The sequence below is a fragment of the Anas platyrhynchos genome, chromosome 6, assembly GCF_047663525.1.
Source record: "Anas platyrhynchos isolate ZD024472 breed Pekin duck chromosome 6, IASCAAS_PekinDuck_T2T, whole genome shotgun sequence".
Taxonomy (NCBI): domain Eukaryota; kingdom Metazoa; phylum Chordata; class Aves; order Anseriformes; family Anatidae; genus Anas; species Anas platyrhynchos.
In genome coordinates this window covers 35,696,308-35,714,341 of record NC_092592.1, presented here as the reverse complement: position 1 = coordinate 35,714,341, position 18,034 = coordinate 35,696,308, and the positions used below count along the sequence as shown (strand labels likewise).

Here is an 18,034-nt window from a genome sequence, read left to right as displayed (position 1 = left end):
TTGACTTCTGATTCTCAGGAACATGAGACTAAAAACAAAACCAAAGCTAAGCCAAATTCTTTCCTCGATCCACATGTGTGATATAACAATGAAATTAAAAGGAAGCAAGTGAATGGAAAAAGGCATATTTTGGTCTTGATGAGAAAGCAGCTGTCAGACTTCAGCTACAATGGTGTACCAGAAGAAATATGTATGTTTAGAAGAGTATTTGAAAACGATTGCTGCTCTTACATTTCCAGCTCATAAAATCACAAGACTAAATTAGGCTTCTATAGTATTTTATTTCCCTCTTAAAATATAGCATTGAAGTCCTGCACACATAAATATCCCTACAGTTTCTTACACACTTTCTATCCATCATTAAAGTGCCCAACTGTGAACATGAAAAATAAAAACATTACTGTTAGAGTGGCTACACTTATAGAAGGACTGGTATTCTGTGGTATTCTGACAATGCAGGCCCCTGATTTTACAAAAATCACCTGCAGAAGAATACACCCTAACCAACATGCATCAATATTAACCCTGAAGTCATTCCTTTTTTTGTTCCCCTCCTCCCCCCCCCAACTCAGCTGATCTAAGAGTAATTTACAGGGTTTATTTTTGAGACATGTCTTTTACATAGTGTAAGAATAAAGGATAAATGCATTACTTTCTTTCTAGCTCCCTCCTTCCCCCACAAAGTGTTTACTGTGTCCCAAGCTGCTATGTTGATTAAAAACCAGTTGAAAAGAGCTCTGGAAATGCATGCAACTTAAAATTCACTTAAACACACTTTTAAGTTATAAAGTCTTGAGAGATTTTTTTTTTTATTTCAGCAGGTGACTAGGGTTCCGTTGGATTATTAGGTGTGTTTGTCGTGGTGGCCAGATTGGTAAACACTTCTTCCTTCGTTTCGGGCGGATGCCTTTCCATTTCGGTTTGCTCTTTACCATCTTTATTACTGGTATCTCCCTTGCTCTTGACTACCACAGGTTCAATTTCCATGATTTCCTGTGGGGGTTTAGGCTCTGGCAAGGTAGGCTGAAGTCCATCAATTTGAACTGGTTCTGGGACATCTTCTGCTTTCTGTTCAAGTCTTTCCAAAATGTTCTGGACCTTCCTTACACCATCTCTCCTGGCCTGGCGCACATCCGCACGACCCTCGGGGTCCACTGAGTCTAGGGCTAGCAACTCTTTGGTCAAATATTCTTCAATCATCAAGTACTTTTTGTCAGTTTTCTTGCCTTCAAAGGAGTCGACCGCCTGCTCAAGCATTTGTACTTTCTCCAGAATTGCCTCCACTTTTAAAACACCAGGATGCTTTTGAGGTTCTCCTGTTTCCATTGTCTTCGGTGGTGCGGTTTCTTCGGGAGCAGGCCTTTCCTGGGGGGGAACAACCTTAGCCGGGCAAGGAACCTTTTTATCAGCTTTCTCTGCCACAACGGGAGGCTTCTGGGGTGGTACTTTCGAATCTGGTTCTTGGTGGGTGACCTGAATTGGGATATATGATGAAGGCACCTCGGGTTCAGGTGGTGGGACTGCTTTGGTTTCTGTTTTGATTTCAGGTGGTGGAGATGGTCTTGGTGGCTCTTGAGGTGGGACTTGCTGCTGAGAAACCTGGTAAGGAAGACAAGTTTGTGTTGAAACAAAATAAACCATGTTCCTTATTCCATTTAAAAAGTAACAAAATTGACAAAAAGTCAAAGATTTTAAAAATTATTTTATTTTTTAGGAAAGATTCCTAACTGTGGGTACCTCCTTTGAAATCTCCTAGAAAAACACTTCAATTGTCAGAAGATATCAGTACCTTTTCTTCTGAAATCCAGGCCTAACTGTTTTAAATTGGAATACCCACAGAAGCTACCAGGTGCTTTAAAAAAAAAAAAAAAAACCTCAGCACTTAAAAATGGAAAGTGCATTCATTATAGGTTGTTGCCAAGCATTAGGCAAAGGTGCTCCCAAGCTCCTTTTCCCTGTTCCCTTAACTCTTAAAGTGGTCCTGGCTCCTCTCACTTTGCAATGGCAGAGTAAGAACAAGGTGAGTGAAAAAGCTAGGAAACAGGAATGAGCAGAAGGAACAGAGAGAGGAAAGTTTCCCTTCTCCTCTTTCTGTGACAACCTACAGCTTTTCCCATCCAACCCTCAGCTGTGGCAGGTATAAGCAAGCTGTGAACCTCCCCTTCTGCTCCATAAAGCACAGTCCACACTGTGGAGACTTAAACAGAGCCACATGGCCTTTGAGCCCAACAGAAGTCTTGTTTTACACTGCTCTTGCTATCCTCAATTAGCAGTGAATTTTAGTTACTTTCCCTGATGCCTGGTGATGAATTTAAACCAAATTTTACTTAACAACCCATTTTCAGTACTTCCAGAAAGGCAATTTCAGCACACTCCAAATGATTGCTCTTCCGTTTGTTGCTGTATTTCAGCATTCTAAAGCACAAAAAGCCCTCTTCAGCAGAGTTCACAGTTACTGTTTTTAAGCTATTATGGTGAGTACTAATACCAAAAACATTAAATTTTGACCCACCAACTCATTAAAATTATCCCTACAAGCAGTTTTGTAAGATAGGACATTAGAGCAAAGCCCCAGCCTTTCTGAAGTCAGTAGGATTTCTGCAGCTGACTTCAGCATCAACATTTTATCCTTAGTGTGTCAGCAACTACGAGCTAGTATTTCTTGAAAAGCTAGCAGTACTTTGCTGGGTTTTAATCATCTTTTGGGCTACTTTCATCCCATTCCCATTTAAGATATTAATTTTTTGTTGATTTTATCTTTAGAGTATTGATAAAGTAACTTCTGCATCCAAATCTCATTACACCATAGCTACTAGAGACAATCCTTGGGATTATTACTGATGTAACAAGTCAGTCATCAAATTAGAAATCTCTTAAAATTGATAGGAATTTTGAAATCTTATTGGAAAATTGGAATTCATTACATGTGTGTTTTCCTTGATCTGCCACCTCCTTCATTACTCATGCACACAAAAGGTTGTTGTTTGTTTTTTTTTTTTGGTTTTTTTTTGGAAAGGCAGTAGATCTCTCTCATGGGTTTAGATAGCTGAAGTAAAATACCTAGATTTATGTTCAAGCCAGATAAGTAAATGGCCCACACTGACAGTGTTACTATTTGCCTACTAAACAAGTAATTCAGTTAGGGAGCTAATATTCTCAATCCTAAAAATAAACTTAACATTTTTAATTTATATGCCGCTAATGAAGTTTGTTGTTTTGTCCTAATACCTAATTTTCAAAAATCCTAAACTAATTCCACTCCTGTCATTTTCAATGTGAAATCTCTGAAGAGAAGAAATAAGGATTGTTGGGTGTTGCACACTCAGCTGTCATATTCCAAGTAAAAGGTAATTCTGTGTTGAAGAATTCTTGACTCTTGAGAACTGGCATCAAGCATTATTCCAGAAAAGGAGATTTACAACTTGTCCTCAGAAAGTTATCTGTATTTACTATTTGAATCAAGATTTAGTCCTTCCTTCGTGTTATGGAGACTATTTGTAAACACAATATTCCTGAAATAGGAGAGGTGTGTGGTTTCTGCCTCAAACAGTCTGATTTTTTTGTTTGTTTGTTTTGAGTATGAAGTACTGTTGGTATACATTTGGGGAAAGCTGAACAGCCTACAGGAGTCCTGTAACATCAGTTTCAACAAAATAACACAACTAGCACTTTTAAAGTCTAAATATCCATTTTTAAAATCTCTGAATTGAGAGCCCCAAGTGTTATTACATGCAATACAGGATGCTAGATATTGGCACTTAGTGGCAGAACTAGGGAAGAGGAAGGGCAGTCATACTTACTGTGAAATTTATTAGCTCATTAGACAGGCGAAGGTTTGTTTGAGATTTTGAAATGCCAGTGTAGCATACACACAGAGCAATCAAGTACGAGCCTAGTCCTACATTATTTAAAGAGTCATTACAAAGGTAGGACTTCTCTGCTCTGAGGAAGTTAGAAAATTGTTCCAGGATATTTATCTATGAGCAAGAGGATGCCTCACGTAGGAAGAATAAAAAGCTTCAAGACTAGATTTTGATGATCCTCTTTCTCCATAAGGAAATTACTCTGTGTATCTGATGCTCTCCTCAGTGGTTCTGAGACATTAATGAGGTGTATTTACATAGCTGCCACAAATCTCATGGACATGATTTGCTTTCACAAACATAATGCGGTATCAATGACCTCAGAATAATTACACCAAATTATACTCTGACGAGAAGAAAAACAAACTGTGTTAGAAGTGATTTGCTTAACATATTTTAGTGATCAGACTTCAGAATCCTGACAGGTTGAAAGGCAGCTTGCTGCCAACATTATCTCAGGATCTGCGTGTTTAAGAAACAGAGAATGCTTTCTGTGCCACCATGTACCTGTTGGCACGAGCCCATTTTTCAGTTCCAGCCCAGTATGGCTAACCAAGGTAAGTGGCAGGTAAGAACCTTTCCCACTCTACATACCTGGGGTCTGTCTACAACTGTCTGTACTCTGATGGGAGCTGGGGACTGTATCTGGGTGGTAACTCTGGCAGGTGAGCTTTCACGGCTTGATGAACCTCTCTGAGACACTCTGAAGGGAGACTGCGCTCGTGTTGGCTTAGGCTCCCTGTCATCTGGTTGAATTTTGTGAAACACTGGCTGGTGGGCTTGGTATTCGCTCTGCTGGGCAGGGTAGTGTGTCTTCTGGGCCTGATGGTAGACTTGCGATGGTTGCCTTTGGATATTTTCATGGATCACAGGAATTGAAATATAACCACGAGGAAGCTGATGGCTTCCTGCGTTGGATCTGCCAGACGACTGAGAGGAAACCGTTGGAGAATCAGGAGCTCCAGGAGACTGAGGCTGCCACGAAAACAAAATCCATTATTAAGTTTTAACCATTTTGGCTTGTAGTATTTTTCATTTCCAAAGCGAGGAGGAGATGGTTGTGGAAATCTGAACTAGTGTTTCCGGCATGCAAAGGATCCACTTCCTTGGCCTCTTTCTTTGCCTCGCTAGACAAACCACAGTTGTGAGAGCGCATCATAATAACAAGTAGAAACCTGAGCTACAGCATTCCCAGCCCTCAAATAAGCAGGGAGTGGATGCTCAGTCAGAATGTTTGCTGCTTTTACATGGCTGTTCCTGTCTAAACCTGTTAAATTTGAGACAAACTGAAGTTAAGCAAACAAATTATATGCTGCAGACAAAAACAAACCACTAATAGAGGCGCACAAAGTTTACACTTCTAATCCTGATCACGCTAACAGATTTATGTATTTTTTAAGCATGTGCTTTGGTAGCAGGCTTTGGCAATGCACATGTGGCTAATGCTCCCCAAGACCTTCTAACATGCTAGCCCCCTTGGCACCAGGGATGATAGCTGCGCTAGCTTAGACCTGCTGCTAGCAGGAGCAAGCACTTGTAATGCTGCAGAATTCATCTGCTAGCGTGTTTCAGGTTATGGGTCTACAGAATTTGGGGAAAGGCAGTTCATTTGCTCACAGCTCTCTCCCTCCTGCTATGCCAGTCCATCACCTACTTTGCACCAGCTCCAGCATCTATCAGACTATTCTCTGACCACTTTAAGTCGTGAAGAATGAAGGAAAAAAAGGTTATTTCCTGATGTGTTTGTTACACGGCTCAGTGAAAGGCCAGGTAAGACTGGAAGTGGCACAGAGGAGAGCACAGGACAACGCAGCTGGAAGCAAGAGAAGGGCAGGGAAGGCAGGAGAGGATGGGGAACAAGACCTCTTTTGGTGCTGGTGAACTGCTCAGCTGCCTACGAAGCAGGAACCTTAAATAAATAAATGCTGCTTTATTGTTGTACATATCACTGGCACCACTGGCAGCCTTGTCGACGTGGGATTTAAAAGCAAGGTCACAGGCTCTGCTCAGTTAGTGCCTGTGCCACCTAAGTTTGTGACAGCGAGTTTTCTGCTCCTCAGCAGTTGTCTGAGCACACGAGGCACAGCAGACAGGTTGTTCCTGAAGTAATTCTGCATGTAACACAAAGCACAGTCCCAGCTGTATGGTGTTGAGAGAAGGAAAAACTGAGCCTCTTGTCCTGGTACTGCATGGGCAAGGCATCAAGAGCTGAGACTGCTGGGAAAGCTGCTAAGAGAATTTTAATTATGTTGTTCAGACTCAAAACAGGTTTTAGAGGAAAAGCTGCCACTGATGACATGCCAAACTGATAATGTTTTCAGATTGATAAAAGCTGAACTTTCTGCTCATCTTACTTTGAATAGAAGTGAAGCGAAAATTTCAGTATGTTACATGAATCCCAATTCTGCTAATTAGAGAACAGGCCAACCAAAATCCTACCTTCTGAAATGCAAAGCAAGCAGGGTGACTCTCTTTTTAAAGGAGTTTGTGGTTTGAAAGCATTTTAACATACAACTGAAGGACAGAAATATTTCACCATTCGCTTTTAAAGTTGTATGTAAGTAAGTCTACACACTCAAAGCTGGAAAGCAGAACAGGGCAATTTCTGAAATGGCCTCAACTGCTAGTTAACTGTCCGCTTGTATTTGTGTCTTAGCTCACCTCACAGCTCCTCACTGTGTGGAACACAAGAGACCTGCCTGTGTTCCCAGTGCGGGGTACCCGCTACAAGCTGTAAAACAATCCTCATCTGCTGCAGGAGGACCTGCACCACTCGGAGGCTCTTTTTTCAGAGGCCATTTACATACGCTTGTTTCTGCAGAAATCACTTGAGAACAAAAGCTGGCGATGCCAGAAAAATGTTGAATCCTTATGCCGAAATGACTGTGCACTTCTGCATTTTAATACCCGGGAAGTATTGGGAAAATGTAATCCTGTGGCAGGTTTGGCTTTCTGAGGGATAAACTACCCGTGTGACATTCAGGTCATACATGCTGCAAAGACCTCTGCAAACACACCCTAGCAGTACTGACAAGTTACCTCAGGTCCGTGTGTGGCCGGAGCTTGGGCTGCTGCAGCTGCCGTTGTCTGTCCACATTGTTTATCTGCCTGAGAAGCCTCGGCCGGTCCCCTCGGAGGGGACTCGGGGCCGGCATAGGCCCCCCTTAGCGGTGTCTGCGCCTGCGCCGCGGTGGGCACAGCCTCTGTCTTGAATCGTTGCGCGCCAGGCTGCTGAGTGGAGAAGCAGGGGTGCTGCTGCCTGCCGTCGATGCCCTCGTGGATGACTGGGATGGGGATGTAGCCAGCCCGGAGCTTGGGGTACACCACATTGCCTTCTCGCACTGGCAGCTGCTTGGGACTATCACGAGACGGACCGTTTGCCGACGACTGGCCATCCTAGAAGTTAAGAACATCACAGAGCATTCACTGCTAGCTCAGCTCAATACATCACATAAGACAAAGCAGCACAACTCAGCATGACAAGTTCGATCGCTCTCAGACCCATCCCAGCACTTTCTGCAGGTATGAGGGAGCCAAGCAGCCTGCACAACGATGGGTTTGTTCTCCCCCACTCCTGGCAGCACCGGCTCAGGTTTTAGAAGCCCTGCCACCTTACAGCAGGTTTCTCCTTCAGCCTGCCTTACCTGCTTACAGCCACCAGCCCGGCTGCCTCAGTGGTGCCTCACTCATTTACATAGGTGCTTGTAGGACACCAGAGCTGTTTCCTTATAGCAGCTCTCACCCAGTGCTACAGATAAGACAAGAAAGAAGCTTCCAAGGAAGCCTAATCTTATCAGAAGAGCAATATCTGTTGGTATGGCGTCATTCAGAAGACTACATTCACTTGCAGCTAAGAGAGGATCCACTTCAGTACTTAGTAAAGGAGAGGGAAAGGCAGGACAGCAAAATAAGGAGGAAAATGCTGCAAAGCAACATAAAATAAGCTCCTGCGTTGCCCAAGTACGCTCACTGGACAATGTCAAAGCCCTGGCAAGGGTGGAAGTGGTTTGTACCAAGATCCCTCACAAGTCCTCTAGTAAGTTCTTCCTGCACCGGTCATTCTATTTTGAGGCCCCGCTAGGGCCAAGTTCCAGATGTATCTCTAAGTCAGATCATGTAACAAGCACCTCTGTCATTCAGAGGGTAATGTCATTATTCAGTAAGAGGAGAATTTAATAAGGGGACATATGGTGCAAGTGTTAGGAACCCTATTTTTAAAGAAGTGTTTGAACAACAAAAATATTTCGTTTATGCAGCTTCTGTACACATTAGTGTACTGATTCATTAAGAACTACTTTAACAGTAGGATTTTGACTATTTCTCCTCTTTTACAGTGTCCCTTTAAAAAGGATTTCTGACGAATTCTGTAAGCAGTGAAAACAGAATAAATGCTATTTTATTGACTTAGGTGAATAATAAAGATAACAAGTACAGAAAGGAAGAAGTTTAAAGGCACAAGCACTTGCTTTGGCTGATTCAAACCCCTCCACAAGCAAAGGAGAAGCCCTGGAGAAGGCAGAGAGGAGAGGCAGGCCTAGAAAGTTCGCCGGGAGAAGCGAGGCAGTTGGTGTTTCCAGCCGCAGCACAGGATGAGCTCATGCCCAGCGCGGCACCGCGGCAGATGACTCATTTTCAGCTCACTCCGCCGGGAAGCTGCCGAGAGCCAAAGGTCCAGGGGCCTTAGGACCCCGAGGGCCGATAACCGATCGCCCATTCTGCTTGACCAGCGAAGCCCCTAGCTGCTATAAAAAGGGGCTGTGCTCACGCCAAGCGCTGCCAGACCCCACAGCAACACCCGCCCATGCCCTAACAAGAGAAGGGGTTGCGGTGTTTTGAGCTGCTCCGTTTGGAGACGAGCCCTTCAGGCTTCTGGAGCTGTGCTAAGCCATAAATCCCCGTCAAGGCTTCAGCACTCTCAGTGTATCACTGCCCCAGCCTCCACAAAGCTCCTCCTAGGAGCCTGGCCCCCCTTATCTCCATTTCCAGCCCCTTCAGGCTGCCCTTGCTGTGAACCATCACAGCAACCTGACAGATCTGCCTCTGCAGCTTCAGAGCAGGTGAAGTAAAAGCAAGCAGCCCTAAACTGAGGAAAAAATCAGGTTGGACTGCTTTTTGAAACTCTTCAGTTTATGTCTGAAGCAAATTTTTTGGCAGGTTTCACTGGCCCCCCTTTAAGAACCACAGCGTAAGCTATACCCTTGCAATTCCTCATTTATTCTTGCAGCAGCCTACGCTCCTGTGGAAAGTCAGCTTTGAGCTAGCTCCAGGCTTTTCCCACCCTGTATATGAGGGGTTTTCTGTCACATATCAATAGTAAGATGGGAGCAGTCCATAATTAAGGAACAAACAGAGCTTTGCCCTCTCTCCCAGCACTGTAGCCCTGCGGCAGGCAGATGGGACAGGAGAAAGGCGCTCTCCTCACCGCCCCTCTCTCCGATCCACGCTGTTCTCCTCAGCACGTAATTAACACCTAACTCCACACAGGGCTGCTGATGTTAGCCAGTTCGTATCACCACATTCTCCACATTCCTCCTCCTTTCCTGCTCCCTTTCTCCGCCTGGTTTCACACATCCAGGAGCACACAGAACTGGTGAAACGCCCTGCACAGGGAACAGCACTGGGACATGGGGATGGGGCTGACGAGGCCTTGGCGCAAGCGGCTGAGGGGGCTCCAAGAGGGCCGGGCTCACTCTTAATGACGGGCACACAGCTCCCAATATGTCCACATATGCTTCCAGCCCCTCAAAAAATAAGGAAGAACGTTGTTTTGTGCAGGAGAGCCAGCTTCCAACCCTGACAAACAGGTTGGGGAAGAGCTCAGGAGAAACTCGGGTGTGTCTGGGCACAGCGTGAGGGAGCGGGACCAGGCCCTGGAGGACTCCTTGCAGCGCTGGGGATGAGGTGTTTGTGGATCCCCTCTGAACGCTTCAGTTCCCAAATTTCACTGCACAGCCAGCTCCGAGAGCCAAAACTTCCATTTTTGGTTTCTACTTGCCCTCTCACAAAGATGGCTTTTGCTTGTAACATTCACATTATCTGAAGCAGCCCAGGAGCTCACACCAAATGCAGATCGCCATAGAAGATATCACCAATTGAAATGTCCTTATTTTTTGCTTTAGAAATCTTTGTCCACCATCCTTCTTTCTTGGTTAAATACAACCAGCAGGAACTCAAGTCCTGTTACTGCATTAAAAATTCCTCTTTCCCTCACCCAAGGAAAGGAGGAGTAATGAAATGGAGTAATTACACGCAACAGTGCATTGAGGAAGGTCCCCATAACTAGCAGAACCCTACAGGACTCCAGGCAGTGATCACAAGCTCTCATCCTATTTAACAGATAGAATCCCCAGAGAAAGGAGGGAGCACAGAAATGCCAAGAACACCCCCAAGAAGCCCAGAAGTTTTAACCAGCCCCAGCCTACGCCTCAGGTGGCTCAGAGAGCCCCAGAAACTCAGCTGCACTGCGCCATTGCAGGAGCTGCTCCGTGTGGGCCAAGGCATGGAGAAGATGAGCTCGGGAGGCTCCAGAGCAATCCTACCTCGTGGGAAGGGGACAGACGGTTCTGTCCTGAGGTCATCACCACAGCACGGGGAGGTGCGGCCAGCACGAGTTGTGCAACTGGAAAAAACGCTTCATACCCCCACATCCTACACTTGGCTTCCCATGGGAAGGGCACGGCCAAGAGCGACGCTAAAAAATCCTCAAACTTGCTCACAGATTAAGCGAGCTCTGACACTGTGCCACTGGGGAAAAGCACAGGAGAGATAGCCGCCACCAAGCTCCGTGCACAGCTGTACTGCCCATCCGCATGGACAGTGACCTAATGCCCAGCGTGCTCCAAGGACTGACCAATTCTTATTACAGAGTCACAGAAACCTGCAGCGTCCCTCTCTGCTTATGTTAGCAAACCACCATGAAGTCATCCAGGTGGCCATGCCAACGTCAGGAAGCTCGTCGATATTCTGCACACAAACCAGGTTACTTGAAAGGTCATATCAAGCTTGGAGTCTCCCTTTTGAAACTGCTGGTAAAATACATTTTTAATTCCTCTTGCACCAGAATGTTCTGCAGAAAGAAATTAAGTGATTTTGCTACCATCACACAGTAGCATTTTCCTTAAACTGTACAGATATCATCTGCAGTACAGTAGAGCCAGTTTTCCAAAGCATACATACACATAGCATCACCATACCTGTTGCAGAGCAACAGTACAAATATTTAAGTTATACTTGTTTTGTAAATATTATCCAGCAAAGGAACATGAGCTTTACGAACATTACCAAGTGATAAAGTGTCTTTCTGTAAGCAAGCAGGTCTCCTGACTTCTGTATGGCTCTGAACTTCTAAGCTGCTGCTTTAAAGAGTATCAAGCAGATAGAAGTACCCTGGTTTCTCCAATGACTGAGAAAATGCCAGCACCTGACAAATTCTGACTTGACAGCACACGCCCTGTGATTTTAAGCCCAGATCCTGTATTTTCCAAAAGCAGAGTAGTGCCATCATGTTCTTTCAGAACACAACAAGGGCAACTAAAGTGACTGAAATATAACAACCAAGTTTTCTCTCATTAGTACTTCTTGGGGAATTACCCACGTGGCACAGTGGAGAGCGATTTGCTCTCGGCGCTGACCCGTAACTTCCCGCTGCTGTTTCAGGCACCGAAGGCTTTTGCATTCTCATTCTTTTACTCACAATTTGTGCTCAAATAAATACACTGAGCACACAGGCATTTGAGCAAGATATCATTAGCTAATGACTGAAGGAAACCATGAATAAGCTTAGCCTCATGAGCTGTCTCAGTAGACCTTCATGTCAGTCACATCATACAACTTATTTATACACTGAGCTGCTTTTGATGTTTTATTTGCTGAATGCTGCCTTTTATTTCACAACATACACCTGTGTAGGCAAATAGGCCTTTTGTTCTCTCTTGTAATTATCGTGTGTATTATACAGGTATTACATTAATGCATGCTCTAACTGATGGGACACAATGGTGTCATTAGAAACAAACAATCACTAGTAAAAATCGAAGGAGAAATCTAAACCTAAGCCCTTCAGAGCCTACAGCCTTACTGGAGCAAACCTGTTGGCTATCTTTGAGCGAGATCTATCTTGTTTCAGGAACTGCAACTGCTCTTTTTTGATCACAAAGATGACTCCTCCTCAGGCTACAATGCCATCATGGCATGGCAGGAAGATGTTTCACCTTCATGCCTGCAAGTGGAAGCTGGCCCATGCACAGGGGCCAACCTCAACATGTCCTGAGAGTGCTGCAAGGAGCTCTCAGACAGCTGGTGTCACCCATCCTGACAGCTTCCACGCACAGGTTTGAGGGAAAGCCCTCTGAAAGCCTAACAGGCATGTCCTCATCCAGGCCCACGAGCATGACGTTGCCTGTTTCCCAATTTCTGCTCGCTGCCTGCTTACCTAAGGAGCAGGTGGCCAAGCTATCGCTTTCCTGCTGTCAGCTGTGAGCCAGAATTCGGAACACAGAAGGAAGTAGAAGCCTCAAGAAGCAGCAAAACAGTGCCCCATAAAAAATAATTAGTTAACTGAAGAGTCAGGAGTTTCATAGGTTATAGCAAGGGCCTGCATTTTCATCTGGATGTCACGTGGCACACAGCAGTTTTCAGGCTTCACTTCGTTGAGCAGCAGTTTTCCAACGCTATAAAAGCACTTGCTTTTTGATAAGTAGGCTGCACCCTATTTATCAAATAAGGCTTTGCTATCAGCCATAAAAATGTTTTTGTGCTACCTGACCTACTGGGTGACGTCAGCAAGTTGCTTCACCACCCTGCGTCTCATTTTTCTGCTTCTAAAACAAAGGAGATAAAAAGGCTTGAAACAGCTTCTGCAAAGTACATGAAGATGCATTTTTCATCTGTAATTTAGCGTAATTTGTGAACAAGCCGTTTCTTCTGTTAAAGATTTCTATTTAGCTTGGCACAAGGAGAGGCATATCTGCCACAGAAGGAGGTGGAGACAGCGCTTACCTAGAGAGTGATCCTGTCTGTATACCCCAGAGCATATTGGATTGTTATCTGCCTTATCACGGTTCAAGTGCGAACAATTCTATTTTTGCCATGTGGTTATGGAAAAGTCATGCCTGCATAGACGTTATAGGTGGTAAAAATAATGAATCCTAGTGAAGAACGCTGGCACAAGCATTCTTCCTCTCTCCTTTAGATAAAAGGCACGCCATGCTGGGACTTGAGCAGAATCAAGAATTAAGGTCTTTCCTACTTTTCCTCTTGCATGGTAGCCCAAACACTGCCATGTTATTCTAGTTTAATTTCAGTTCCTTGTCCTTATTTCTGATCCAACCCACCCCTCATTTTTATTTAATTGTTATCTCCGTAAGTTATTTCCCTGTTTACCATGTTCTATCAAGCCAGGTTTAAAATAGCTACAGAAAGCAGCTTCAGGGAGCTTGGACAAAGCCAGCACACAACCCTTCAGAAGTCTCCTGCTGATAATTATCCAAGTTCTCTATATTGTACATTTTATATATACACATTACCCCTTCCTTAATAAATTAGTTACCAGGTTAGAAAACTGTAAACCTGATTGTAACAGAATGCCTATCTGCTTAAGTAATATTATATAAATAAAAAGACACACTACAGGTAAGAGTTAAAATGTTACTTTTCTGATGTTCCCTTCCCCTAATGTGAACCACTGCAAAAGATGCAGAGGTTCAGAGAAGCTCTACTGAAATTTCAATGCAATTTCTAATTTGGTCTACCAGGAATTTTTTAGTCAACTTGAACATGAGAAGTCAGCACTCAAAATAAGTTCACTGCTAAAGAGATGGGAATTGAGTGACTTAAGACTTATTTGGGGAAGCAGAGAGAAAAGAGATGCAACAGTCATGAATTAACAGCAAGGGTGAGGACAGGAACTTCGCGGTAGGGAGCTGTTCCACCAACACTACAGCACCCATCAGTAATAGATTAAGATGCCTTTCCTCTGCTTTGTTTAGGCCCATACAGCCACTTGCAGCCAATAAATATGCCACTTTTATAACCGTTCCCAGACATAAAAGCTCTTCCAGCCAGCCAGGCTCAAACCTACGGCGTTAGTGAGCTATCGATCACCATCAGTGCCTTCAGTGCAGCTCGGCACAGTCAATTCCTTTGGTCTATTTTTAGTGGCAGCATTTCCCATTGGGTTTACTGCATGTGGGAACATCATATGGAAGGGGCATTGATACATATTTATACAAGCCCTGCTATGTTTTCTTCTTTAAACACAGTCTCCTTTGATCAACACTTTGGGGAACACCAAGTAAACAATTTAACATGAGAGCCTCGAGGAAAGTATGCTGCTGTAGGTCAGCATAAGTTAGCACAGGAAAAAACAGACAAACATACAAAAATCAATAATCCTCGCAAAGAAATTATAGGAGAAACAGTGACACTGCTAGTAAAAGAAATATGCATATGCACACACTTCGGGATATTGATCGTACCTTTAAGATGACTTGCTATTAACTAATTAGACACTTGAAAGAAAAATCATTAGTCTACCAAGAGGTTTGGATAGTAAATGTTTTGCAGTCATCTGCAAAGTCATGGCTTATTTCCCACGGGAGTACGGTAAGAGATTTGCTGTTCTTTCTCAGTAAGGCCTCCCCAGTCCAGCCTGATACTGCAGTGATTTCATGCAAATGGCTGGGATAAATCCGCACAAAAAGAACACACAACCTTTGTGTGGGTAAATAAGAGGCCAAACTGAACAAGAAAAATGAAAGACCACCACCTGAACCTCAATATATGGAAGCTACATACTTAGATGTAAAGCTAAGATCCAGCTCCATTTAAAAAGGTTCTGTCAAGGGTTAAAATTTTGAGAGCCATTTCTTGTTTTACCCGATTATATATCTGGTACAGTTACTGCAGTCAGCACAGTTACACACGTCAAACCTAAGAGTACGTAAGGAGACCAGGATCAATGATTAGTTAAAGATGGCGCTGTCATTAATGCTGCCTCAGCTGGATCACTCAGCTAAAAAAAGCTCAGTTAGCTTAGACCTGTGCTCCATTCATTGCTCACCTGCAGGGTGATAACTCATTTCTGTACCTAGGTCTCCTTAAAAAGAGGATGACTATTCAGCAGAGAGAGTAAGGAGAAACAGCTTGTAAAGGTTTAAGGACCATCATAAAGGGGATCAAGACCACACTTGTTTCACTAATGAAAGCGATGCATTGGAGTCAGTACCAGTTTGTCTCTGCATCATCATCCTTGAAAAGACATGGTCTGACACATCAAGTCAGCTTTTGCAATTCTCTGATCACTCTTAAATCCCTTAAATTCTCATTTAAGGTAGACTAAGAAATAGGAAACTGAAAAAGCTACTAATACTTTGTGTTGGCATCTGTAATTTTATTCTTATCCAAGTTAAAAAAAAAAAAAAAGAATCAAATGCTTTTAAAAACCACCACTGGATGTGAAATTCAGAGTCATTGGTTAATCCATCTTCTTTGGCACCATTTAGCTAAGAAAATATTATTTAGGAAGAGAAATACTTCCTTTGGGTACGATTGTGAGATTCTTTTGCTTAGTATCCCTACTCATGAAATAAACTGGTACTGAGAGGAACTGAAGAGTTCAGAGGCCATTCATTAATTCAAGCAGACACTCTTAACTCTAGGCTGTAACAAACAGCCACATCACCATTACCATTAACTTCTATCACCAGAAGTTGCAACAATTTTCTATTACCACCTCTGGAAGCATTTCCCTCCCTCTGAACAGTCCCAAAGCATACCAATTCCAGCTTAGAGCGAGCAATAACAGATTTTGCTGTTTGGAAAAACAAGTATGCCACAAAACCAGTTCAAAAGCAGGTGCAACTTTCTCTGTAATAACCCTTGCAAGTTGGCAGGAGAGGAGGCACTTTTCATTACCACAGATTTTACATCAGATAGGGCTGAAAATTTGTTTTCTTTCAGGCACCCACTCAAACAGAGCACTGATCCATTAGAGCACTTCAAATCCTGTTTTCGTACAATTATCAAATGCAGCTTAAAAGTGGCTTTTCTCCTAAATGGGCTAGTTTCTCCTAAATGGGCTAGTTTCAAGTGGCATTTCCATAACAAAAGCCTTTGAGTAAATAGCATGCTTTTCTGCTCAAGAATGCTTTAAGGTTGTAAAGAACATGCTGTTTATTATTTTTATTGCTGTAACAGCCAGTGTTAGTAGGTACCTCATTACACCAGTAAGACAGCAGCTCCAAAAAGGAGTTAAAACACTTTTCCTTATGCCAGCCTCACTACTCACATTATCAAGTTAAGTTTTTCTAAGATTTCTGCATTATTACTAGAACTATGGAGTTCATAATTCAGATGAAAATGGGATAAGGGATGTATTTCGTCCATTACGACTCACTTCCTCAATTCCAAAGAGCACCTCGTGAATGCAGCTGCACCAAGTTACCTGGCCGCATTCTGGCTGCAGGATGCTAGAAAACCACAGCCCCTTCATTTCTTTTAAGTCTGCGCTCATAAAACAGGCAATTAGTGTTTTAACAAATATTACGTTCTTTTATTTCTTTACGGCTTTGATCCTCGTGTTTTATACATGGCTACAGGGGGAAAAAAATCAAGTTGTAATAATCGTGTTGAAGACACGTTTTGAAGTTACCAGGTGTCTTCCGAAGGCTGCCCGTGAGATGTCTGACACACAATACGATGTGGGGGGGAGGCTTATTTTTAACATGGCAGCCCAGGCAGCACTTTTCCCCCCACACCAAGCAGCCTCAAGCTTCTCCTTGCCCAAAACACTGAAGCAAGGGCTGCTGTTGGTATTAGCCCAGCCATGAGCCGTGTCACGATGATCAAAGCCCTTCGTTGCCAGCTCCTTGGGCTCCACACACCACATCCAGGCAGCGACCGGCTCCTGGGCACAGCAGGGCCTCGTCCTGACAGCGGTGACAGGCGACATTTTAGGTGGTGAGGACGGCCAAAGGGTGCTGGGCTGCTGTGTGTCACCACAACCTGCGCTGTGTGGTGGCAGGAGCTGTGGCCAGGCTGCCAGGTCAGGCGAAAGCGACGTTGCCGGCGGAGAAACGCGAGAGAAGCCCACGGGAATTGGTTTTCCACCAGGCTGGCAACTTCTCCCGCGGCTCAAGTTTCCAGCACTTTCTGTCTAGTCATCGCCTTAGGAAGGCGCTAGCGCAGGGCAGGCGGCTCTTCACTTCCGAAAAGTCGGAGTTTGGCTGGAAAAAGCCGCGCCTGAGGGCCCCGGTGGATCCCAGCCCCGCTCCCCTCAGCCATGGACATATTTGGACTCGGATGGGATTTTCCCCGAGCACACTGGCTGACAAAACTGAAGCAGAGAGCAGAGTGACTGGGGCAGCTTATAACAAGAAAATAGAAAAAAAAAAAAAGGAATGAAGATCTTGACAAGCCCAGCTCGGGCTGCTCTCAAACGCTCTCTGTCGCAGCCAAAAAAAAAAAAAAAAAATTAAAAAAAAAAAAAAGCACACAACAAACGCTGGGACTTGACCAACTTTCAACAAACCCTACAGGGCCGAGGTCTGGGGTGATTTAATGCACAAAAAAGGGCCTGCAGTGCGCCGGAGCCGAGAGGCAGCGCCTGCCCCCAGCGCAGCGCCCTGCGGGGACCCCCCCCCAACCCGACCCCGACCCCTGCCCCTACCCCGCCGCCCCCCGCCCTACCTTGGCCGCCTCCCCCCGGCGGCGGGGGTCGTTCCAGGTGGTGGTGCGGCTGTTGTGGTCCACGAAGAAAGGCCAGCCGGTCTGGGGGTCCACCTTGATCTCCCAGCCGGGGGGCAGCGGCTCGGAGCCGCCCTCGCTTTGGAGCAGCGGGGAGTGAGCGGCGGTGGCGCTCATGGTGCGGCCGGGCCATGCGCCGAGTGCCGGGCGGGGAGCGGCGGCCCCGCCGCTTTATCCGCCGCGGGGCGGGGGGCGGGCGGGGGAACGGGGCTGGAAGTGTCTGGAAATCGCCGCCGGCCGGCGGAGGAGGGGAAAGGGGAGGGGACGGAGACGAAGAGGAGGAGGAGAGGGAGGGAGGGAGGGAAGGAGGCGGCCGAGCTGCCCGGCTGGAAACTTCTGGTGGCCTCCAGCACGGCGCGGTGCTGCCGGCTGGGGGTGTCCCAGCAGTGAGGGGCAGCCCCCTGTGGGCGCTGGGCGGGGGTTTTGGG

At 45.1% G+C, this 18,034-nt stretch overlaps 1 protein-coding gene across 3 annotated transcripts; it reads right to left on the bottom strand.

Moving 5' to 3' along the window:
* Positions 1-261: 261 nt before the first annotated feature.
* Positions 262-17,822, bottom strand: BAG3 (BAG cochaperone 3). 3 transcript variants are annotated; one of them, XM_027460145.3, is made up of 4 exons: positions 17,550-17,820; positions 6,903-7,259; positions 4,458-4,838; positions 262-1,599 (listed from the first exon to the last, which is right to left on the bottom strand). In XM_027460145.3, exons 1-4 carry the CDS (start codon positions 17,721-17,723, stop codon positions 826-828), a joined length of 1,686 nt encoding a protein of 561 aa, XP_027315946.2. In that variant the 5' UTR covers positions 17,724-17,820; the 3' UTR covers positions 262-825. The 3 variants fall into 3 exon arrangements, with proteins under 3 accessions (XP_027315946.2, XP_071895946.1, XP_038037149.1); XM_072039845.1 differs by lacking the exon at positions 17,550-17,820 and adding an exon at positions 10,403-10,667; XM_038181221.2 differs by lacking the exon at positions 4,458-4,838 and having other exon boundaries at positions 17,550-17,822.
* Between the last annotated feature and the right edge of the window lie 212 nt (positions 17,823-18,034).